The following is a 25,975-nucleotide window of genomic DNA, read 5'->3' as shown; positions in this document are numbered from 1 at the left end:
CAGGCTTTAATAAGGAGTACTACTGGCCATTTTTCAAAATGAGAAACAGTAACTTCCTCTGTTTTTCCACTCCAGGTCAATAAAGCACCCATTTCTCAGTATTTCCATCAAGATATCCATCTAATTGATTCCAAAAATCTCCCCCCACAGTGGATGATGGGAGAGAATCAGCTTAGAAAAGTCATGTGAATTTCTAAATTATAATTGAGGATGTGAAGTGTGGAATTGCTTTTTAAATTTCGATTTAAAAAAATCCTATTTTTCTCTCATAAAAATGAACTTGATATAAAATCGACATATTGAAAAAAAAAGATAGGTTGGAAAGAGATTACCTCTACTTCCTGACAAAACAACAAAGCGAAAAGCCCCTCTGGTTAACAAAAACGCCTTGAAACTCTAATCCTCTCCACCCTAGTGGGTAATACTTCAGTAAGCTGAAAGCCACACAAGCACACCCAGTTCATCGAGTACAAACAGTGCTGCCGCTGTACAAAGTGCTTCACTTACAGAGCATCTCTCTCTCTCTGGCACAAGGTCCACAGACTGTGTTCCTTTTTTTTTTTTTCATGTAACTGACTTTTTATATCATAGTAATGATCTGAAAATTGGACACATCTCATTTACTCTTTCAGAATACCACAATTTCAACTCACCAAGTTTGCTGTTTGCCACCTGACTTAGACTTTTGAAAATCTGTTTTATGGTTGAAAGGAAAACCTAACATGGAGAACATCTAATGATTAAGAAAGAAGAGAAAGGTTAGGCAGCAATTAGAGGAGAGAGGGGGTAAGATACCGGGAGGAAGAGTACAGTTGATAACAACATCAGCTGCCTGGGTGTCAAAGACGATAACAGTGGGGAGAAATGTGGCCAGGCTGTCAAGAAGTACTGTGCTTTTAGACAAAAATATCACTCATCAGCCAGAGACTTCAGAATTAGAAGGGCCCAATTAGTATCTGTTAAACTGGGCTCCTCACTTTCTCTGCTCAGCCCTCTGAGGCTTAGTCAGGTTCCAAACCTCCTTGCCTGCTTACATGACAGGGCCACTAATATCTTACTTCCAGAAACTACAGCTTGGTCTTTGTTCCTCCCAACTCTCACTGTAAGTTTCCCCTGATTTCCTCCCGATCGACCGATGTTTACAGTAGTACTTCCCTCTGACAGCCCAACCTGGCCTTCTGGGCCTGACACAACTATCTCAGAACACAACTCCAAGCATTGCAAAAATTTCAAAGACAGCTTTACCCTCAAGTAAGAAAGTCTATTAAACTAATCTATACCCACTTCTTGCCTCAGGGGAAAAAAAAAAAAAAACGTTTTGCCCTTATACTTAAGATAGCTTTTCTCTGGCAGAAGTGAGGAATGATTACCATTAGATTACATTCAACTTATTTATTCCAATGAAAGATACTGGCTCCCTCAATGCAGACTGACCTTAACAATATTAAGTACATATTTTCCCCAAAGTTTCTTTGCTTAAAGCAAAGAAAAATTATCTGTAAAAACAGAAAATATATATAAGATTCTCCAGGCCTCCTTCTACTCTTTGGAACCTGCTGAAATTTCAATAGTTAACTTGCAGCCTCCTTTCATTACCTAGGAATTTTATAGACACTCTATAAATGGATGGAACCAAAGCAAACAAAAATACCCACACAGGATGACCTACTAGTAATAAGAACAAAGACAAGACTGAGAACCCTAATTTCCCAATCTAAGTTTTTACTGGGAGCTGATCCTTACATTAAAAAATATAAGTTACTCTGATCTTAAAAGTGGAAGAGGAATTAGACAATAAATATATTTTTATCATTCGTGGCCAACTCTTTGACATTCCATTCTGATATTACAGTTTATAATTCATATTTATTGTTTTACTATATCCATGATATTCCTGATGATACCTGGAGGGCTCTTCATGTCTCCAGGGGCCAAAAACGTTAATTGTTCAACATGCGTTTGTTAAATTATCAAGACTAAATGGCATTGGATGGCTGAGACAACAAGGATCTCAGTCTCCTAACTCCTCATATTCTGCACATTCAAATGCTCCCTGTCCTCTTTTCCAAAATATTTATTCAAACCAGACTCACATGATAAAGATGACAACAATATTAAAGAAAAAGGCTTCCCTCTCTGCCTCAAGCACTCAACTCTTTAAAGATATCACTCCCTGTCCTCCTTATTAAAGCACAAAGGTTTCACAATGGTCTTCACTTGCACAAAGCCAACATCAAACTTTCAACACTATACAAATACTAAATTGTCTTAATAAAAAGCTAGCAAACAGGCCAGCATACTTTATGCAGTAAGCCATGTTCTTTTTTTGTAAATCCGGTTTCTCATTTAGCGATTAGTTCCCAATTCTGCTACTTATGTAAACAGCAGTTTTCCTGGAAGGGGAGAACTGAAAGACAGAAATGTCTTCTATTAAAGCCTTCCAGATAGTATCAAGAGAACCTCAGAGAAACTTTTAAACTCACAGAAAGAGCCTAAGTCTGTCAGCAGACATTTCTATCTACATACACAATAAGATAGGGGCTAAAGACGTCTTTGATTTCACAGCACTCACCCAAACTCTTAGAACTAAAAGTCAATTATTAATAGAAAAGATGCTGCTTTGTAAACACCAGTATGTAACCTCACTTCATTGAGTCAAAACTGAACCAAGGACTTCCTGGGTGGTCCATTGGTTAAGAGTTCACTCTCCAATGCAGGGAACGTGGGTTTGATCCCCGGTTGGGTAACCAAGATCTCACGTGCAGTGGGGCAACTGTTGAGCCCATGCCGCAGAGAGAACTCAGCGCATCTCAGCTGATGTAGCCAAATAAATAATAAACAAAAGAAATAAATATTTTTTAAAAAAAATGAACCAAAGCTGCTTAGCTCTGAGGCGTATTCCAAGGGATCACTGCTGATTTCCTAAGGGTAGAGTAAGACTTGCGTCAAGCTTCCCCATTCACTAATAAGAAGTGCAGCCAGGCTGCCCAGAAATTCCCCGCCCAAGTCCCATGGCCATCCCGGAAATTTGAGGAACCAAGTGTGCTGCAATCATGGCTTTTTTGGTAGTGGGTCCAAAAAAAAAATAGTCTGTAGGCCAAGACTGTGAATGAAATATTACTCAATGAAAAACTAAACAGCCAAAGAGGTTTTCATTTACCCAACACAGCTATCATGGACAGACGGTACTGCAGAGCTGGAGTTTCCAACCTGACTTAATGATAAACACCCAGCAGAGAGTCTATATATAGTCACAAGATGTGAATGGAAAACAGGCCTAAGGGTTCACTGGCCATAGGCTCAAGGGATTCTGAACAAAGAATAAGTAATAAAGTCAGAATTCTTTTAGTGTGGAATCTTTTAGGGGAAAGAAGGCACTTACAGGTAATATTAATAATATTATAACAAAAGCTCCTACATGCTAGGAACTGTTCTAAGCACTTTATGTGTATTAATTCATTTAATACTCACCACCAACTCTTTAAGATACTATCAATCCCCATTTTAAGTATGTGGAAACAAAAGAACAAAGAGCCTAAGAATCCTGCTCAAAGGTTTACAGAGCCCAGAAGTGCTGCAAACTAGTTGGGGTTCAGATTCCACAAGAGTTAAGGGAGAAACACAAGGTCCCCTAGTTGCAGCAATATTCACTACAACTATGGCCAGCAAAAGTTTCTGGAAACTTGTCTCCTCTTGCCTCGCATTCCATAGAATTTTTGCTTTTGCTTTTTGCTTTAAAGAGGTGTCACACTCCCTTAACTCCATCACACTTCTTTTGAAAGCAGTGGACGGTATGAGAGTATCTTCACTTTACACACAGGAAAACTCAAGTCCAGGTTATTCAACCTCTTCAATGATGTTCTTTGAAATAGTCTGATATATGAAGAGAATTGGGGGAAACCAACTGAAAACAAAACAAACAAACAAAAAGAGAACGTCCAAAAGTAAACATAGCTGCAACAGCACGAACCTATGAAACCGAACAGATGTCGAGCAGCCAGCCACCCTTCTCACACACGGAGTGCGTTGCCCCTACAAAAGTTCCTGAGCCTGGAGGCTGCACAAACAGCCCTAAAACCGATCTACACAGCAGGACTCAGCGGTCTGTCCAGGCCCTTCACACGAAGAGGCCCTTCTTGGATATCGCCTGAAGTAAAATGAATTCTTTCGCTGAAGTGCGGCGGCGGGAGGCCCAGGAAGCGGACGGGGCATCAGGGCTCCGAAGATAACAAGGAGGCCGAGGGGACCTTGCCCCTCGTCCGTCGGCCTCTCCCGCGGCGTGAAGCGGGGTCAGCAGACCTTCGACCACGGGCCCCGGGACCGCGGCAGGTCCGCCCAGGGGTTCAGCCATTTTCTCTTCAGGTCTCTTTAGGCCGCGGCGGGGAAGGGGCGAGGCCCCTGCGACCTCCGGCGTTCGCTTCCCGCCCCCGCCTCCCGGCGCCCTCCTCTCGCTCTTCCTTTGAAGAACGCGGCTCCATCTGGAACCCGCGTCCAGGCCCTCCAGCCCGCGCCGCCCCTCGCAGACCCGCCTGGCGCCCCGCACGCCAAATACTGGCAGCGGCGCCTGGTCCCAGGCTTGCCCTCGAGCCGCCGGGAGCCCGGGAAAGCGGGGCGCCCGCGTGACCCCTGACCTGGCCCGCTGCCCACCTTACCGGCTCCGCAACCACCTGACAATCGGTCCCCGCTCCAGCGGCTCCATATCCCTGGAGCCAGCGCCACGCCAGCCTACCCCCTACACGCCCCGCGATTGGCCGACAGGATCGCAGCCGCACGTTCCTATTGGCTGGACTCTCCATATTCGCCGCAGCGGCCAACGCGCGTGGCAGGCTGACTACTGACCCCGAGTCTCCGCCCACTCCATGCTGACTGGGGGCGGGGCCACGGAGGCCTGGGCGGGAGCTGTCTGCGGCTGAGCTAGTGCTGGAGCTGGTCCAACCCACACTGTGTTGTGGAGTCTCCCACCCCGCTAGCAACCTGAGGACGAGTACGTTTCCTGCTGTAGTTCGCCGTGGCCTCGTTAGGCCCTGGAAGACAAGATCATTTCTTCTGAGACACGGCTCTCTGAGAATTCCAGCTCCACCCTGCCAAGTATAGCCACCTCCCGCCCCCAGAACCACATCATAGTATCTGCTGCCCCACCAAGAGCACCCCACACCTGGGAGGAACCGCGAAGCATCAGCTAGTGCAGCCAGTTCGACTGCATCAGGTGCCCTATTCCGAAGTCTCGGCAATGAATTTTCCTTTCTCCTACTCAGCTGCCTCGCTTCTTCTCCCAAACTTTATTTTCCACCTACCCAAAAGCAGTTCCGCTCCATTCCCAGTTTCAATCGCACATCCCAGTCTTTGTCTGAAGATGACGACCAGGCTAGTGGTGCTTCAGAAGAGAGAAAATAGTCTGACTAACCACCCTAATTTTCTACAATGTCCTTTACAGCTGCCAGAAACATTCTTAGACCCCTCTCTCTACCGGCCCCCACATCGCCCCCATAACCGCTTTCCTTAAAGGTAACCAAGCGTATCTAACCAAGTCATAGACCTAGAGAAGAAAAGCATAAAGCCCTCCAACATGTTTCTTCGTGTAAAAACTGCTAGGAGAAATTTTTATTAGTTGATAAAAGAGTCCAAGAGAAGAGAAAAGGAGGGTTGTGCAAAAAGGAAAATCCAAGTAAAGTACAAACAAATTCAGGGACCAAAAAAACTGATCTGAGCATCATCAGTGATCCGATACAGGCTGGTTTCCATACCGAATTTCTCCTAGGGAGAAAAGAAAAGGTACAAATTAGTTCTGAGAATCTCTCTACAACACATACAGAGTGTTTCAGAAAGGCTTGATGAAGTCCCTCCAGAACAGAACCTTTCCTTTGGGAACTTGTACTGCAACTAGAAAATAAAATGGCTGGAGCCTTCTTATTGCGTTCCAGGTCTGCTCTGGTGGGTAGATTCCCTGGGCTATTATATGCTTATTGCTGGCTACTTACTTAGCTCACACTGTGGGGCATCCTCCTTAAGCTGTTTCTTCATTGTGCAGGCTCGGTCTGACTTTCCCAGTGGCGCGCCTGTTTCTTGCCTCTATATATAGAGACAAGTGCGCCTCCCCTTGGTTAGACAGGCCCCTTACCCTGCTCTGGGCAACACATTGTTAAAGACACTGCAGAGAATTTCAAGAAGCAAACCACACCCTTCAAAGCATAATCAAATTTCATCTTTGACCTGCCATGAAAAGGAAAGCATCATATATCTGCCACTCCTGGATATTAAGGAACAATTAACTGCCTGTGAAAACTTTAATTCTAAGATTTCATCTCTGTCTTATTTCACGGGTGCTCGAGGCAAGCCTGTGTGTGCCAAGTGGTGGAAAGGGGTGGAGTAAGAGGAATTGCTTTCCTTCCCAGATGCCACCCCCACTTGGAGTGAAGCTGGTTTGGGCACTTGAACCAGGATTGCATGTGCACTAGGACTCTGCACCCTGAAACGTAAAGTGAAACCACTTAACCCCAAGCCTGACAGTCCACGAGTATTTTCCACATAGGTACGTGCAGTGCCAGTGTAATTATAGGGAGTCTCAGAGTATGGGTAAAAACGCCACCCAGTCCATCCCTTGAGATCTGAAGAACCCGCTGGCATCAGCCTGGTCAATCAGTGATAAACAGGCGGACAACAAAGCCACACAAACCCGAGACTCAGTGTCTGATGTTAAAGAAAAAACAAAAAACACCTGAGGCTGCTATGTATATGTGTGTGATATATATATCCAGAGAAAGCCAGGATTGCTCAATTTGGGGGGGAAATGGTGGAGGAATTTGCCTCGGGCAAATATCCTAGATTATTATTTCCAGCCAGCCGGAGGCAAAGCTGGAAAGGAGAGGCATTGGAAGGGAGTGAGGAGAATAAGGGGGTTACTGGAAGGAAGAACTGGCTGCCTTCAGGAAGTTTTCTGGCAGTTTTATGGGAAATCTGCTTAGTACCATAAAAACATGCAATAAGCGTAAAAGATATAAACACCATAGAATGGAAAAGAAAGAAAAGAGCAATCAATTCATATCCATCTTCCAGCAAGAGGCTCTAGTTCCTATACAGAATACCGTAGCATCGCAAGATGAAGATCCTTTCATTCCAGGACTAGAAGTCATCTCACTACGATTTGACCTATCTCTTTGTTCTTGTTCTACAGCAGACAAGTTTCCTAAGGCAAAACTACCTTAGATTGGGTTGAGCTCAATTTATTGCTGGCTACTTACTTAGCTCACACTGTGGGGCATCCTCCTTAAGCTGTTTCTTCATTGTGCAGGCTCGGTCTGACTTTCCCAGTGGCGCTCCTGTTTCTTGCCTCTATATAGAGAGACAAGTGCGCCTCCCCTTGGTTAGACTCCCCTTCATGGGAAAATAGAAGAAAAAAAGAAGAAATATGACATTACCCAAGAACTAACCTGTTGTGGGAAAAGACCCTGTTTTGGTTTAGGACTTCCGAAATAGGAATGTATTTTACAAGGAGACTCTACCATAGTCCTCCTGTGGCTTTTTCTCCAAAATTGCTCCCAACATACACGCTCCAGTCTTGCCTGCTAGGTCCCCAATGCACTTATAGTAACTGACAACATTATGGAATTCTTATTATGTCTCAAACAATATATTTGATATGCTATAAACAAGAATTAATGTTCACAATAAATTTGTGAGGCAAGAACTGTATCTTTTATTTTGCGTATTAGGAACCTAAGTCTGAGGGAGGGAGAGTAATTTGTTAGTTAAAGAGGTTAACTAGTTAAAGTTAATTAAGCGATCAGGAAGTCGCAATAGAAGTAACACATTCCCGGAGAAGGCAATGGCACCCCACTCCAGTACTCTTGCCTGGAAAATCCCCATGGACGGAGGAGCCTGGTAGGCTGCAATCCATGGGGTGACAAAGAGTTAGACACGACTGAGCGACTTCACTTTCACTCACTTTTCACTTTCATGCATTGGAGAAGGAAATGGCAACCCACTCCAGTGTTCTTGCCTAGAGAATCCCAGGGATGGGGAAGCCTGGTGGGCTGCCATCTATGGGGTTGCACAGAGTCAGACATGACTGAAGTGACTTAGCAGCAGCAGCAGCAGCAGCTTTTATAAATTTGGTCACTAGTAAGTCAACAGGATAAACTGACTGTTGTAGAGGTGCTTTTCCTTTGAGACTCAGAAAAGCTCACTGTGAATTTAACTTCTGTTGGGACCTTTTGTTTTTAATGATCCATTTGTACAAATATTTGGGTTAACAGAAAATAGAATGTGAGGCACTAATACTACACAATGGAATGCAAAGTATGGATAATTAAGAAAGAAGTCTGTTCTGTTTTATGTCTTACTACCTCAATTTTCCAAATTGCTTCCCTGAAAGTTATAATTTATTAATATGTCTTTAGTTGTGTCATATATGATAATTATGAAGATTAATAAATTAGTCTTAAAAATCTAAAAAAAAAGAACACATTCCAAAACAAACACCAGAAGCAGAGTTTTAATAAAGGATTTGGATAGTAATTTGAAGTAGAGGATTTATTTGGCAAAAACAGAACTATGTTCAGCAACATGGAACTGAACATTATTTTTTATACAAAATTTAAAGCATATTATATTTCCTTCCTGACTACTTGACAGTCCCCATCTCTTCGAGGGAGATAAGCTTCATCTAAATTATTTCATCTTATTGTTGATTGTCATTTATAACTTTATTGCTACTTCTGTCTCCAGTATTTCTTTGGAAAAGGTGTATGGCTTCACTCATATTCTAATGTATTGTCTATAGCTTATAAGATAAAGTCAAGCATGTATTTGCTGATACTTTTTAAGTTAACCTCTCTTTATACTTAGAAATGTCTCTTACTAGTAGGCTTCCCTAGTGGCTCAGATGGTAAAGAATCTGCCAGCAATATAGGAGACCTGTGTTCGATCCCTGGGTGTCAGGAAGATTCCCTGGAGAAGGAAATGGCAACCTATTCCAGTATTCTTGCCTAGAGAATTCCATGGATAGAGGAGTGTGGCAGGCTACATACAGTCCATGGGGTCGCAAAGAGTCGGACACAGCTGAGTGACTGTAACTCACTCAATTTAACTTTAACAGCAAGTTAGTGGTAGAGCCAGGCTTTGAATAAAAATTTATTAGATCCAAGAGCCAGCATCCCAACTACCGTACCATCATACCTCCATCTTACACACCTAAAACTATTCCTTCCATTCAAATCTCAAGCTCAGAAATGATATCTTTTGTAAAATCCTATTCATGTAAATTCACTGAACATTTCATATTAACACAATAGCCAAGTGATTTCTGTGTAGATGTTAATCTGTATCCGTATCATGTGTGCTTTTTATTTGAATAGGAGACTTTTTTCCTTCCATGCTCACCTCCCATCCACTCTCCCACTATTCTTTTTCATGCTTTTGTAGTCCCTGAACAACTGCCTGATATTAACTCCTCCCGTGCACATTTGCTCAGTCACTTAATTGTGTCCAGCTGTTTGGGACCCTATGGACTATAGCCTGCCAAGCTTTTTTGTCCATGGAATTTTCCAGGCAAGAATACTGGAGTGGGTTGCCATTTCCTCTTCCAGGGGGTCTTTCCGACCCAGGGATGGAAACCATATCTCCTGTGTCTCCTGCATTGACAGGCAGGTTCTTTACCATTGAACCACCCAGGAAGCCCCCTCCTAAGTCCTCCCACCCCTCCCTTTTTGTTGGAGGACAGAGGGAACAAAAAGCACCCATCAAACTGAGATAGCATCTTGAGACAGGAAAGCAAGACAGGCAGTTTCATATAATCATGTTTCTGTTTATTATATGGTAACTTACTCACAGGCTGGGATTGGGGGAACAATGATCCAGAAGACCTCAAAACTACATTCCACACCACAATGTCCATTGGGACAATTTTACTGTTAAACTAGAGTATGGGGGTAGGTGCTCAAAACAGGACCTGCATTCCCAAGGCAAGATTTATGAATGGGTAACTAGTCTCATGGGAATACCTCAGCAAAGGCTGCATTGTTTGAGGATCAGCAGAGCATAGGGGCCACCTGATCCTAAATGATTATTAAACAGTACCTACTAACTACAAAACACTTGACAACAGAGAAGTGATTCACAGCACAGTACAGTCCTGGGTTGAGTCAGTGAAAGACAAAAGGAACTGATGCCATCTTGGGCATGATGGCGTCAGTTATGTCAATAGTCATATACCTTCCTTACCTGGAAAACTTATTATTGCTGTTGTTGTTTTTATTGTCACTATTATTGTGTATGTATTAGGTCGCTTCAGTCGTGTCCAACTCTTTGTGACCCTATAGAGTGTAGCTTGCCAGTCTCCTCTGTCCATGGGATTTTCCAGGCAAGAATACTGGAATGGATTGTCATGCTGTCTTCCAGGGGATCTTCCTAATCCAGGGATGGAACTGACGTCTCTTCTGCCTCCTGCATTGGTAGGCGGGTTCTTTACCACCAGTGCCACCTGGGAAGCCCATTACCATTAACCATTAAGATATCCCCCTCTGTTGAAGCATTCCCTGATGCCCTCCTCCAGGCAGCATTAGCCCTATATTCTGTCTGCTACCCAAACACTTCTTACTCTACTCTAGCACTAACTCATTCTGAATATATTTATTGAAAATCAATTATATATCAGGCAGAATATGGGTGGTACAGATACAGTACAAATAAGATAAGCATAGCTCCTATGGATTAATGTTTTTGTGCTTTCTTCTCCCACTAAAATGTAAGCTTCTCAATAGGGGCAATTATTTTATCTTGTACACCTGGTGCTAACAAAGGCCAGATATATAGGAGGTATTCCATAAATGTATCATCCCATTGTTTTAATATGTTATGACTGTCCAGCAATGAAGATGAATCATAGTATAATGATTCATCTTCATTGTTTATATCTGTTTATATTTATGTATAATAAAAAATATCTGTTTATATTTATGTGTCTATTTCCAAAATGGACTTTTTTTGTGTGTGCTCAATTGCTAAATCATGTCCAACTCTTTGAGATCCTGTAGACTGCAGCCTGCCAGGTTCCTCTGTCCATGGGATTTTCCAAGCAAGAATACTAGAATGGGTTGCCATTTCCTCCTCCAGGGGATCTTCCCAACCCAGGGATCGAACCCTTGTCTCCTGCATTGGCTGGCAGATTCTTTACCACTGAGCCACCTGGGAAGAGAGATAAAATGAAGTCCTTATCTTAAAAATATTTCTCCTTCTGATGACACTGGAATGCACAGGAAGTATTCTCTTTGAGAATGAAGGATTTAACACTTCTGTTTGGAATGAGAATGCTACTGGCCTCGAGAGTCACGTCTTACCCCTTTCTCAGGCAGCCCACATCAAATGACTGATGTATGTGGGAAGGTGAAGATTCACTCCTCTCACCCCAACCAGGGACAGCTCTGATGATCTGCTCAGCCTTTATCCTACATTACAGCTCAACTTCTCCTCTGCAGACTGCTTCCTTCCCTTCCCTCAGTGTCTATCCCAAGATCACTTCCTAATAACAGACTGCCTCTATCTCGAAGTTGGCTTCCCTTCTTTTTATTTATTTATTTTCTTCAATTAGTGATAATCGTGCCTCGGATAAACCTTATCGGTTACAATACTGCCACTGCGAAAAGCTTGGCTGTGCTTCTTAGGACTTCCTGTATCCAAAAATTAACGTATCTGCAAAAGTGGTCTGCACTCCTCTACTTCCTTAACACTTATTTTTTCCCATCCTTTTGTAATTCTCCCCTAGAAATTATGTTTTCATTAGCTAAATGGGATCACTGCCAAGTAGGGTCAGAAATCACTAACTCTACAACTCTCTCCATCTTTGAAATGGAGAAATACCATTCCTCTTACAACTCTGTCTTTGGCTTCCATCACACTGTACCATTTGAGTTGTTCTGTTTGAATTGTCTTTCTCGCCTACCTTCACTGGGACTTTTCTTCCTCCTACTTCTTACATGTAGGCACTCCTTAGGTTCACTCCTTTTGTCCTCTTCTAATTCTAAGCAATCTGTCCGGAGTTTCAGTGTAATAATACTGGGGACCCCCTCAGCATTAGAGACACTCATGGGACAGTGAGAGTAAGAACAGCCTCTTAAGGGTAAAATAGACCTGGATACCAGGTCAAGCCAACTGAGAAATCGTGGGTAAATTATTAAAACTTTGTTTCATTTCTTTGTCTGAACTGAGTATGATACCAGCCTCACAAGGATACTCCCTACATTTTTTGCTCCCCAAATGCACCGACGCTCTCTTTTACCTCCCTGTGTTCTCACATATTGTGCCTATGCTACAGCATTCTGGCTCTGCCCATCCTCTGACTAACTCCTACTCACCATTCATGTCTCACTTCACTTTTTTAAAAAATATGTTTATTTTTCTATTTGTTTTATTTTTAGCTGTGCTAGGTCTTCGTTGCTGCACGGCCCTTTCTCTGGTTGTGGAGAGTGGGGGCTACCCTCCAGCTGCGGTGCACAGGCTTCTCATTGCTGTGGCTTCTCTTGTTGCTGAGCACAGCCTCTAGGGTTTGTGGCTTCTGGGTTCCAGCGCTCAATAGTTGTGGTACATGGCCTTAGTTGCTCCGTGGCATATGGGATCTTCCTGGACCAGGGATCAAACCCGTGCCTCCTGCATTGGCAGGCAGATTCTTTACCACTTAGCCACGAGGAAGGCCCATTTACTCTTTTTGCATGTTTGTTTGCATGGGTCTTCATTGCTGTGCATGGGCTTTCTCTAGCTGCGTTGAGCAGAGGCTACTCTTCGTTGCAGTGCATGGGTTTCTCATTGTGGTAGCTTCTCCTGTTGCGGAGCACAGACTCTGGACCCACAGTCTTCAGTAGTTGCGTCACATGGGCTCAGTAGTTGCAACTCTGAGCTCGAGCTCTGGCTCTAGAGCTCGGTCTCAGAAGTTGTGCTACATGGACTTAGTTGCTCAGCAGCATGCAGAATCTTCCTGGACCAGGGCTCGAACCTGTGTCCCCTGCATTGGCAAGTGGATTATTATTCACATCTCACTTTAGATATTCCTTCCTCTAGCGGGGATTTCCCTGGTGGTCCAGTGGCTGGGCCTCTATGCTCCCAATGCAGGGAACCCAGGTTCCATCTCTGGTCAGGGAACTAGTTTCCACATGCCACAGCTAAAGATCCCACACGCTGCAATAAGACTTGGCACAGCCAAATAAATAAATAGATGTTCCTTCCTCCAGAATGCCCTCTGTAATTCCATTCTCTGAGTGAGTATGTCTTCTATGTCACCCTATACTGTATTCTTCCCTTTCCCGTAGCATTAGCCCATGGAGTTGCTTTGGCTATTTCTTTATCTAGAATCCTCTGTCGGGGCCAGGACTTTGTCCTGGGCACTCTCACTGCCTTAGGGAAGACTCCAAGGCTGGCAGCATTGCTTCAAAGCCCCAGAAGCATTTCACCTTCCTGAGGATGACTTCCGAGGGTTAGTCTCTGTAGCCTCCTCCCCCAAGCTACATCCGCCTCTGTCTCTTTCCCTGGACATCCAGCTGGAAAGTCAACGTTGCTGCATCCCAAGCTATCCTCCTCTCTCCTCACATCATCTTGTTCCAACAATTTCCCTGTATTTGCAACTTCTGGAATTTTGGCAATGAAAAGCTCTCTTGATTCCTCATCATCTCTCTCATCACATGATGCTCATGACTATAGCCTATCTGCCCAAGTCAGGTGTTCCTGTCTTTCTATTTCCGCTGTCACCTTCCTGCTTAGGCCTCCACTGCTCTGACCTCAATGACCTCATATCCTCCCTGTCAATCTAATCATTTCTCTTCCCCACTTAGAAACTACCAAAGGCTCCCGACTGCCTACAGAGTAAAGGAGAAGAAAGGGGAAGGGAGCACGATTGACTGAGTGCCTTGTGGAAGATGTTCTGCCCACATTATCAAATTTAAATAAAGAATAGATTTTTCATCTGACATTCAAGGTTTCCCATGCCATGGTTCCAGCCTTCTTTCCACCCCATCTCTCACCTCTCCACTATGCAAACCTTTCACTCCAGTTGAATATCATATTCTCTCCATCCCAAACACACCCTGAGCTTGCCTAACCTTGCACCTTGACTCCTATTGTTACTTCCATCTGTGCTTCTAGTACTGAAATCTTGTCCATTTTTCAAGATATAACTAAAATGCCACCCACCTTTTAAACCCTTTCCTGACTCTCATGGGATGTGAACTTTAGCTTGGATTTGACTTTACACGTATGCAACCTATAACAATGTTTTTCAAACTCAGTCTCAATACATTATTGGATTATGAAATCAATTTAGTGTGTCACAATTAGAATTTGTTTAAAAAAATGGAATAGGAGATCTCAGAGAATGTCACAAGCACTAAAGTAGGTATTATTTTGTGAAACTTTATTTTAATAATATGTGTGTGTATACTGGGTTGATGTAAAATATTTTTCTTACTGTGGCAGTCAAAAAAAATGGAAAACCACCACCGTGATCCATATGCATTATTTCAGCAGCCGATTACAAACTCCTTAGACCTAGCAAACTCTACCCTTGCATTCAGTGAGAGCGAACCCTCCACTCTGAGCCCCACTTATTCCAGGGAGCTGCCCTAGGGATTAAAAGACTCAAGGTGAAGAGCAAGGTCCTATCTCTAAGAGAGCTTCTCTTCTATTAAGAGAGACAAAAAAAAAAAAGGCGGGAAGGTGGGGGATGTTCCCTGGTGGTCCAGTGGTTAGGACTTGGTGCTTTCACTGCCAAAGGTGTGGGTTCAATCCTTGGTTGGGAAGCTAAGATCTCACAAGCCACGCAACGTGGTTAAAACAAAAATTTTTTTTTAATTTTTAAAAATAGAGAAACATAAAAGAAATTCGGAAAGAAAGTCTACAGTTACTTAAGTAGTTGAGAAGCCATAGAATAGAGCCAAAGACCTACTTAGAGTTCTTGCTCTGACATTTATTAGCTGTTTGTTATTGGGTAAATTGCTTGATTTCTCTAATCTTCAGTCTAGCCAACCAAAAGAATCATCTATACCCAACCTCACATACTTGTGCTAAAATTAAGTGGTCATATATACAAGATTATTTTGTAAGCTATAGAAATGTTCAAAGTTTTAGGTAAAAACCTGCATGTGCCATTTAGTAAACAAATGAAAATTGATGTAATATAAATTATACAGCTAAATGGGCATTAGATTTTTTTTTTTTTTTTGGCTGCACCTTGAGTTTTGCAGAAATCTTAGTGTCCTGACCAAGGATTGCACCCAGGCCCCAGTAGTGACAGCACTGAGTCCTAACAACTGCACCGCCAGCAAATTCCCTTGTTTTGGTTTCTGCTTATTCATGATAGAAACCCAATTCAAACCATGCTCAAAGAGACATAAATCACACACATAACCCAATGGTACAGTGAATTTGGACAGGGCTTCATCTGGGGACTCAGATAATATCAACCAAGCCACCATCCACTAGTCTCTTTTTACTAACTCCCTCTCACTCTGGGCTCTACTTCAGTCCCAGCATGGTTTATTCTCAGACAGGTTCTGCCTGCATGGTGGAAGCACCATCTGCTCTGGGCTGATGGAATCCTCACCACTAGCAGATAGATATCTTTTCCCTTATTGTTCCAGCAAAAATCTCAGGGAGGGCTCTGACACCTATCTTGGGTTATGAGCCATATCTTAAACCAAAAATAGTGGTCAGGGGTACCTAAGATATAAGCTGACCCTTGGAGTTAGAGGGTGAGTCACCTGTACTAAAAAGAGGTTGGGGAGGAGTCTTCTCAAGAGGTAGGGTCAGCGGTTCAGAATGACCGAGTTTTCAAAGCTGAATAGGATTAGTTTGGAAAGACATCTCAGTCTCTTCTGTTTAATGTCACCAAACAACATTAGAATAAGGACACACAAACACATATTTGTTCCATTTCATTTCATTCATATAATACAGCACTGAGGATCTACTCTGTGCCAGATACTGTTCTGGACACTGGAAAATAGCAGCAGTTAAGACATACGGGACTTCCCTGGTGGTTCAGAGGTTAAGACTTCGTCTTCCAATGCAGGCTGTGTGGGTTCAATCCCTGGTCAGGGAGCTAAGATCCCACACGCCGTATGGCCAAAAAAAAATAAATAAATAAAACAGAAGCAGAAGGAAAAGAGGGCAGCAGAGGATGAAATGGTTAGATAGCATCACCGGACATGAATTTGAGCAAACTCAGGGAGATACTGGATGACAGAGGAGCCTGGTGTGCTAGAAGGCTCGCAAAGAGTGGGACAGGACTTAGTGACTGAACAACAACAACAGAAACAGAAGCCATACTGTAACAAGTTCAATAAAGACTTTAAAAATGGTCCACATTAAAAAAAAATCTTTAAACAAACAAAAAAGACATACAAAATTCCGGCTCTCAGGGAACTTACATTCTGGGACATGGGTAAAGATAATAAGTCAGTAAGTATATGTCAGGCAATGATAAATTCTATTTCAAAAATAAATTTAAAGAGCACGGTAAGAAGCAGTAAGAGCCAGAGGTGGGAGATAAGGACTGTTTTAGAGGGACTGGTTAGGAAAACCTCACTTTGAAGGATAAACCTGACTGAAGTGAGAGAGCAAGTCACAGGAATAACTATCTGGAGGAGAACTTCCAGGAAGAGGGAAAAGAGAGTGTGAAGACCCTGAGACAGAGCCAATGACTTCCGCCTGAGCAATGCATGTACACTTAGTAACATATATATTTGCATGTATATGTGAACATATTAGTCCTTTATTTTCCTACATTAGAACATTTGACAGTGATATTCTGAGAGTGATATTAAACTGCGAAATCCTTGGAGTCTTTCTAATATTGATTCAGCTATGTGAGACACCGACGAATCTCGCTGAATGTGCAGAGGTGCCTGCCCTGAGAATACCTTGGAACAAGGGCTTCCATTTCCCCACAGAAACCAAAGGCAGGAGAAGCTCAGTGAATGGAGCAGGTGGAGTAATGAGCCATGTGCCACAGTGAGTATCAAGGCTGATGGTAGAGATCCCGGGTGACCCTGCCAAAGCAGGGTGGGGAGACCTTCCCTCCAGGAGTCCTTACCTCTGTCCTTTTGCCCTAATTGCTGTGGACGTGCCAGGGAGCACAAAGTGGCTCCTGAGGGTGGTTCCCACCGATGCTGGGTAAAGGTCCCTAATTCAGAATCAAAGACTAATACAAAGTAAAACTTCCTCTGATCTTGAGCCTTGGCAAGGGTTATGTTGCCGTGAAGAGGAACAGTTTGGGGTGGGGCATGTGTGTGATGGGTAGAAGGGAGTGGAAGAAGTCAGAAGGCAAGAGACCTGCCCTCCCTAATTGTTCGGTAGTTTCCCTGAACTTGAACCCTCATCACCTACTGGGCTCTGCTCTTCTCCCAGAAAGGCTCTTTTCCTTGAATTGCAGTGACTTCTGACATGTTTGATGTTAATACTTTACTGTCCATTGGTCCACATCTTCTTTATTGTCATATAGATATGTTCTTTGCTTATCTGCTTATATTAATTTTCATAGAGCGTGAATTCTTAGACTGTGTTTGTGAGCAATACATTCTAAATTTATTTCAGTGTCTACCTTAATTGCTCATTGCAAGGAGGCCCCAATAAAGGCTTTTTGATGATTTTGACTGCCAAGATTACACTAGAAATGAAAGGTTACTTCTTGTAATTTTGGGATACTGCTCCTCTCTTACAAGTCTTCTCTCACAACTTGGTTTCAAGCTGGGCTTGCCTGAAACCTTCTAGTTTGATGATAGGAGACCTGGCTCTTCCTTAAATTCACCAAAAACTTCTATGTGACTCTATATGCTTCACTTTCACAGTCTTCTAGTCCAAGACAAAAAAAATCTCACAGGGTTTGAAGGTAGGGGAGAGAGATAAAATAAGAAAGTAGATGTAGAAGGGCTTTAGGACATAACTGGAGGAGAATGGAGATACACATATGTGTGTATGTATAGCTAAGTCCCTTTGTTGTTCACCTAAAACTATCACAACACTGTTAATCGGCTACGTGAAAGTTGCTCAATCCTGTCTGACTCTGTGACCCCATGGACTATACAGTCCATGAATTCTCCAGGCCAGAATACTAGAGTAGGTAGCCTTTCCCTTCTCCAGGGGATCTTCCCAAACCAGAGAGAGAACCCAGGTCTCCCGCATTGCAGGCAGATTCTTTACCAGCTGAGCCACATGGAAAGCCTTAATTGGCTATATCCCAATACAAAACAAAAAGTCTTTTTAAAAAGTCATAGAACGTAGGATCCTGTCTCAAGTCTACACATCCTTTCTTTCAGGGCCTGTCCTCTGAAACACTTCTTTCTCCCCACAAGCATAATTCTTCTTGCAGGAATCTTGGGTTCCTAGTCCTGGTGTGAAGGGTGAAGAAGGGGCCACCCACTGTAAGTCAGTGTATCCTCTTTTGCAGGGATGCCTCTGGATGTCTCCTTTTACCTCAGCTTTGCCACTTCTTCTTTACAGGCTTTCAAAGAGCTAGTGTTCTAAACCTGGATCCTCACTTATGTTCCCATTCTGTTGTTTCTAAGAGAAAGACTCAGAGGGAGGAGATAAGATGGCTAGAGTGTCAGAGACTTCACACTAGAGAGAAATGTGGTGAACAATCAAACGGTGAGCACTAAAAGTTTCAGAAGACAGAAAAAGCACAGGCAAAATAAACTCTAGGTGAGTGAAAGACCTAAAGTTGTAAAACAAAACCTTCAAAATTATCTGGAAAAAAAAAGAATATACTCATAATCTAATTTCTTACATCAAATTATAAAAAAAGGGCAATTTTGATAAAATTTATTATAACAAATTTAAAACCTCCTACATAAAAGACATCTTAAGGTTAAAATATAAATGACAGGGAATGGGGAGAAGTTATCTGCAACATACAAATATATTAGAAAAAGATGGGTATATGTACAGGATTCCTACAAACCAGCAACAACAACAATAATAGAGATGATAAACAACCCAATAGAAAAATGGACAAAGGCATGAATAATTTCCAGAAGAAGAATTCCAAATAACCAATAATATATAGAAAAACTTACTCTACCTTGCTAGTAATTGGGAAAATGCAAAATCAACAATGAGATTCATTTCACATCTATTGGATTCACAATAACCTAAAAGTCTGACCATTTTAAGTGTTGGCGATGATGTGAAGAAACTAGGAGTCTCACATCCTGTAAAACAGACACAATCACTTTGGAGAGCAACTTGACAATACATATTTACTGAAGTTGAAAATGCACATATCTTTGGAACCAGAAAATCTGCTGCCTTACAGCAGTATTTTTCAATCCATTAGTAGGTCATGAATAAATTTATTGGATACATTCAGCATTTTACAAAAAAGGAATAGAACAGAAAATAGAGTGCATGTAGCAAAAGTAGGTATCATCTTATTAAACATTTATTTCATACATGAGCAGGGTCTTGATATAAAGATGTTTCTCACTATGAGTTACAGTTACATAGAAAAACATTCTGAAAACACTGTTTAAGAGAAACTCTCATTAATAAAAACAAGAAGACGTGTTAAAGCCTGTTCCCTGTAATTTAGAGTTTGTAATAATGAAACATTGAAAATGAAGTACATGTCTATTGGCAGCAAATAAACAAATTGGAGTGTATTTATGTGATGGAACACCACACAGCAGCTACAATTAATGAACTTGGTCTATGTGGATGAATTTTGAAAACAGAATTGAGGGAAACAAAACAAAAATGTCACACTAAACAAATTATATGAATTTTACAAACATTTAAAAATACTATATAGTATATATCCACAAGTATGTATGTATATATACATACTATATACCACAAGTAGTATATAGTACATGTATTTTTTTTAAAGCATTAGAAGTAGACTGATATAAAAGGGATACCTAAAGGAAGGAAAAGAAGTAGGACTTGGGAGGAAAAAATAGATATGATACCATTTACTCATTTTGGGTGGTGGATATATTGATGAATATTATAATATTCTTTGTTCTTTTCCTTGAAAAATTTTTAACATGTAAGAAAAAATAAATGGAATTATGAAGTTTTTAATCTTGCTCTGAGTATCATAAAGTTGCATTAACAACTGGTTATTAAAATTCTTTTATCCTGCGATTCTTTTTTCCAGTGCCTGAAGAAGAATAATCTGCCCGAAATCAGCCTGTCAAACTCAATAAACTAGTATCTAGAGGCAGCAAATCACTGTGTCTATTATCTGTACTAGTGTTGCCAAAATATTGTCTCCCTGTCCACTGATGCTGAATAGAAATACAGAGACAGAGTTTGGAGTTTGGAGACGGTGCCCCCTTCTCTTAGTAATAGAGAGAGGTTTTTTATCCTCCTGAAGGTCTTGCTTCTTTTTTTTTTTTTTTGGCAAAGTTTCAAAATGGCCACAGCTGGCATCTGGCAACTCAGCAGCTGGGGTCTGATGTCACTAAAGCTACCAGCTCATAATCTTTTTTGAAATGTAGAGTGCTACAAGAGAATATAGGGGAGAGAAGAAAGCCAGGTGCAGAGTACAACTCATATGTAGTCAAGAGAGCGATTAGCCTTGTTTAGTTTTTTGAAGGACAAGTCCAGCTATGAGTGTTTGTTAGTAGTAATAGCTCAAAAATAACCAAGACTGCTTAAGTCTTGCAGGCCTCTTGGGCTGGTATTATGGAGTCCCATGCCAGAGTCACACCAAAGGCACAGAAGCAAAGCCCAGTACTAAGGTCCCTGGAACGGACTGAGCCCCATTGCAACCATTGCCAAAAGCCCACTTGCTTTTTACAGGTCAGCTTCCTGATCTTAAATGAGGCAAAAATACCCACCCCTGTACTCACCGTATAGCATCCTAACCAATCACCTAACGCCACCCTTCCAGCAGGAATTTTCTCTGTCTTGAAACTATAAAAATTGGCTACTAACCCACGAAAAGTGTCAGCTCTCCCTTGAGCTGGCTTGCTGTTCTAACAGTATCTCCCAGAAATGAACTCTGTTCTCCCCTGGGTCAGGTCTCCCTTGAGCTGACCCACTGTTCTAACAGCATGCCATCGGCTCTTCCTGGCCTGTCAGGAGGTCGGCCTGCAGTGCTTGCAGCACCCACATTATCTCTGCTCTTTGTTCTTAATAAACTCAGTCCTTTCTGCAATACTCTATGTCTGGAAATTCTTTTCCAACCCGAGTTTGGACTGCCACAACAAGTATGTGGTGACAAAGGCCACTCACTCATTTCTGAGTGAGGCCACTCACTCACTCATTTTGCTGAAACACTAGCAAAAGAGATTTTTCTTTCCCTGAAGCTTCAGCCTTTGGTCTTCACATAATCTATTCCCTCTTCTCAGAAAGTCTTTCCTCCATTGTCTGCCAGTCAATCTCCAATTTACCTTCCACTATGTGGTTCAATTCTTACTCTCTTCATGGTGAGACCAGAGGACAAGATGTATCTTTGGCTGTTGATGTCAGACCACACCACACACCTTCCCAGGCCTCTTCTGGATACTCTCAGACTCCCCCCTGGCCCCAAACCCCAATTCAGGAAAGTCTGAGATGGGCACTGTATTGGATATCTTTGTGCAACAGGAGTTAAGCATTTTGGGACATGAAGATTAACAACTAGAATGAAAGGGGTGGGTCAGAGGCTAATGGTATTCACTATATATAGTTTTCAAAACTATTCTATAAATATACATGGTGGTGGTCTAGTTACTAAGTCATGTCTAATTCTTGCAACTCCATGAACTGTATCCTGCCAGGCTCATCTGTCCATGGGATTTCCCAGGCAGGAATGCTGGAATGGGTTGCCATTTCCTTCTCCAGGGGATCTTCCTAACCCAGGGATTGAACCTGGGTCTCCTGCTTGGCAGGCGAATTCTTTACCAACTGAGCCACCAGGGAAGTCCCATAAATACATATAAACATATAAAATTTAGTAGATGCCCTTCTTTTCTCTCCTTCCCTTCATCAACCACTGGGAATGAGCTTCTCCTGTTCCCCAAAAAAGACAGTCTTCATGGATGACCTTGTCACCACCAGAATTTAGCAATTTACTACTCCTTCCTTTAACTTTCATTGTACCTTGACGTTTCTCTGTTACAACATCTATTACATGAGAACATAATTATTTTTGAATGTCAATCATCTCTACTAATCCTGAGCTTTCTCAGAAAACTTTAATTTTTTTTTTTTTGGCTGGGTCTTTGCTGCTTTGCACGAGTTTTCTCTAGTTGTGGTGAGTGGGGGCTGCTCTCTAGTTACAGTGCACGGGCTTCTCACTGAAGCGGCTTCTCGTATGGCAGAGCATGGGCTCTAGCTCACACGGACTCAGTAGTTGCAGTTTGCAGGCTTGAGGGCTTAAGTTCCCCATGGCATGTGGAATCTTCCCAGACCTGGGCTTGAATGCATGTACTCTACATTGCCAGGCGGATTCTCAACCACTGGACCACAAGGAAAGTCCTGTTGCTTTTTATTTCTTTCTGTTGCTTTCAAAGACTTATTAGCAACAACATCGAAAACTTAAAACTGTGAGGTCCTAACCCCAGGATAATTCATTAAATCTGTGTTAATTTTTTTGGCTTTTTTTTCTGGTGACACTGCCCCACTTGCAGCTTGCAGGAATCTTAGTTCCCTGATTAGGGACTGAACCTAGGCCACAGCAGTGAAAGTGTCAAGTCCTAACCACTGGACCACCAGGGAACTCCCACTCCTGTATTTTTTAGTGATTCCATACAATGACCTCTATAACCTTGCAGAACCAGCACTGACTGAGGTTGTATCAGGTTGCATCCTCCCAAGCAAAACAAAATATCATATATATATATATATATATATATACTGGACATTATGGACCTACAATAGGACACTTTGTAAAAACAAGAAATATAAGGAAACTTCCTTTCAGAGGAATTATTATATTTTAAATTATTTATTTGTTTACATTTTTTACTACGCTGGGTCTGTGGACATGGAACAATAGACTGGTTCCAATTTGGGAAAGGAGTTTGTCAAGACTGTATATTGTCACCATGCTTATTTAACTTTTATGCAAAGTACATCATGTGAAATGCCAAGCTGGATGAAGCATAAGCTGGAATCAAGATTGATGGGAGAAATATCAATAACCTCAGATATGCAGATGATACCACCCTTATGGCAGAAAGTGAAGGGGAACTGAAGAGTCTCTTGATGAAAGTAAAAGACGAGAGTGAAAAAGCTGGCTTAAAACTCAGCATTCAAAAAACGAAGATCATGGCATCCAGTCCCATCACTCCATGGAAAATAGATGGAGAAACAATGGAAACAGTGACAGATTTTATTTTATTGTGCTCCAAAATCACTGCAGATGGTGACTGTAGATATGAAATTAAAAGACACTTGCTCCTTGGGAAAAAAGTTATGACCAACCTAGACAGCATATTAAAAAGCAGAGAAATTACTTTGCTGACAAAGGTCCATCTAGTCAAAGCTATGGTTTTTCCAGTAGTCATGTGTGGATGTGTGAGTTGGACTATAAAGAAAGCTCCAAGGAACTGATGCTTTCGAACTGCGGTGTTAGAGAAGACTCTTGAGAGTGCCTTGGACTGCAAGGAGATCCAACCAGTCCATTCTAAAGGAAGTCAGTCCTGAATATTCATTGGAAGGACTGATGCTGAAGCTCCAAAACTTTTTCTATCTGATAGGAAGAGCTGACTCATTGGAAAAGACCCTGATGCTGGGAAAGATTGAAGGCAGGAGGAGAAGGGGATGACAGAGAATGAGATGGTTGAATGGCATCTTCAACTTAATGGACATGAGTTTGAGCAAGCTCCGAGGTTGGTGATGGACAGGGAGGCCTGGTGTGTTGCAGTCCATGGGGTCACAGAGTTGGACAGGACTGAGCAACTGAACTGAGCTGGGTCTTTGCTGCTTCTTGCATGCTTTCTCTAATTGCAGCAAGCGGGGGATACTCTCGTTGCAGAGCACGGGAGCACGGTCTCTAGGCAAGCAGGCTTCGGCAGCTGTGGCTCAAGGGCACTAGAGTGCAAGATCAGCAAGGGCTTAGTTGCTCTGTGGCATGTGGGATCTGCCCAGACCAGGGACTGAACCTGTGTCCCCTGCCTTGCAAGGCAGATTCTTAACCATTGGAAGACCAGGGAAGCCCCCCTGAGGAATTAATCTGAGAAGAAAAATATTACCTTATATTCAGGTACTTGTTCAGTTGCTAAGTCATGTCCAACTCTTTGCGACCCCATTGGCTGCAGTGCACCAGGCTTTCCTATCCTTCACTATCTCCCCGAGTTTGCTCAAACTCATGTACATTGAATAAGTCATGTCATCCAGCCATCTCATCCTCTGTTGTCCCCTTCTCCTCCTGCCCTTAATCTTTCCCAGCATTGGGGTCATTTTCAATGAGTCAGCTCTTCCTATCTGGTGGCCAAAGTACTGGAGTTTCAGCTTCAGCATCAGTCCTTCCAATGAATATTTAGGATTGATTTCCTTTAGGATGGACTGGTTGGATCTCCTTGCTGTCCAAGGGACTCTCAAGAGTCTTCTCCAACACCACAGTTCAAAAGCAGTAGTTCTTCAGTGCTCAGTCTTCTTTATGATCCAACTCTCACGTCCACACATGACTACTGGAAAAACCATACCTTTGACTACACAGCCCTTTGTTCTCAAAGTAATGTCTCTGCTTTTGAACACGCTGTCTAGGTTTGTCATAGCTTTTCTTCCAAGGAGCAAACATCTTTTAATTTCATGGCTGCAGTCACTGCAGTGATTTTGGATCCTAAGAAAATAAAATCTGTCACTGTTTCCACTTTTTCCTCATCTGTTTGCCATGAAGTGATGGGACAAGGTGCCATGATCTTAGTTTTTGAATGCTGAGTTTCAAGCCAGCTTTTTCACTTTCCTCTTTCACCTTCATCAAGAGGCTCTTTAGTTAGGTATCTATTCATTTAATATTTAATGAGCACCGCTTGTGTGTAAGGCACTGTGCTAGGAACTGGAAATATAGTGAGTTTAGAATCTCACAGGGAGGAATCATTAAGTGTATAATGCCACCACTAATTAATTATGATTATTTAAGTACTATGAAGGATAAGTTTAGTTAGCTACAAGATGAATAACTGGGGAACCTAAGTCTGTGGGGTTAAAAGCCTCCTATAATCATGCTGCTTATGTACAGTGCAGCAGTAATTCATGTGCCCAATTGGTCTGGGTTTAAATTTTAACTCAAATACTGAGTAGGTTATTTAACCTCTCTTTCCTTACTTATAAGGGGCTTCCCTGGTGGCTCAATGGTAAAGAATCTGCCTGCCAATGCAGGAAACAAGGGTTCTATCCCTGGGTTGGGAAGATCCCCTGGAGAAGGAAATGGCAACCCACTTCAGTACTCTTGCCTGTGAAATCCCATGGACAGAAGATCCTGGTGGGCCATAGTTCATGGGGTGATTAATGAATCAGACACAACTTAGCAACTAACAACAACAACAATAGTATCTACCTTTTGAAGTTATAGTGAGGATTAAATGAGTTTATACACTAAGAACAACATGACACACAGTACCTACCCAATAAATGTTATCTTTTGTTACCATTTCAGCTGAAACCTGAAAGACAAGCCAAGAGGAAAAAGGAAGGAAGAAATGCTAAGTAGAGAGCTACATTTGCAAATCCTAAATGAAATCAGTCCTGAATATTCATGGAAGGACTGATGCTGAAGTTCCAATACGTTGGCCACCTGATGCAAAGAACTGACTCATTGGGAAAGACCCTGATGCTGGGAAAGACTGACAGTGGCAGGAGGAGAAGAGGACGACAGAGGATGAGATGATTGGATGGCATCACCGACTTGATGGACACAGTTTGAGCAAGCTTCGGGATTTGGTGATGGGCTGGGAAGCCTGATGTGCTACAGTCCATGGGGTTGCAAAGAGTCAGGTACCACTGAGAGACTGAACTGAATGAACTGACATGTGCAAAAGCCCAGAGGCATAAAGTTGTCTGG

General features: G+C 42.4%; 1 protein-coding gene across 9 annotated transcripts in view; it reads right to left on the bottom strand.

The window, feature by feature from the left end:
• Nucleotides 1–6,031, bottom strand: part of SLC11A2 (solute carrier family 11 member 2) — a 36,597-nt gene extending 30,566 nt beyond the window's left edge. For 2 of the 9 annotated variants that reach the window (XM_061416096.1, XM_061416105.1), the window contains exon 1: nt 5,979–6,003. Coding sequence is in view for 1 of the 9 variants with exons in the window: in XM_061416098.1 (XP_061272082.1) it covers nt 5,979–6,021 (43 nt within the window). In the remaining 8 variants the exon portion in view is untranslated. Of the gene's footprint in view, nt 1–3,471; nt 4,595–4,652; nt 4,799–5,978 lie in introns of those variants that run through there. The other 7 variants (XM_061416098.1, XM_061416097.1, XM_061416102.1 and 4 more) reach the window with 7 other exon arrangements.
• Between the last annotated feature and the right edge of the window lie 19,944 nt (nt 6,032–25,975).

This window comes from Bos javanicus, chromosome 5, assembly GCF_032452875.1.
Source record: "Bos javanicus breed banteng chromosome 5, ARS-OSU_banteng_1.0, whole genome shotgun sequence".
Classification (NCBI taxonomy): Eukaryota; Metazoa; Chordata; class Mammalia; order Artiodactyla; family Bovidae; genus Bos; species Bos javanicus.
The sequence above is the reverse complement of the archived record's forward strand: the minus strand, read 5'-3'. Positions and strand labels throughout refer to the sequence as shown.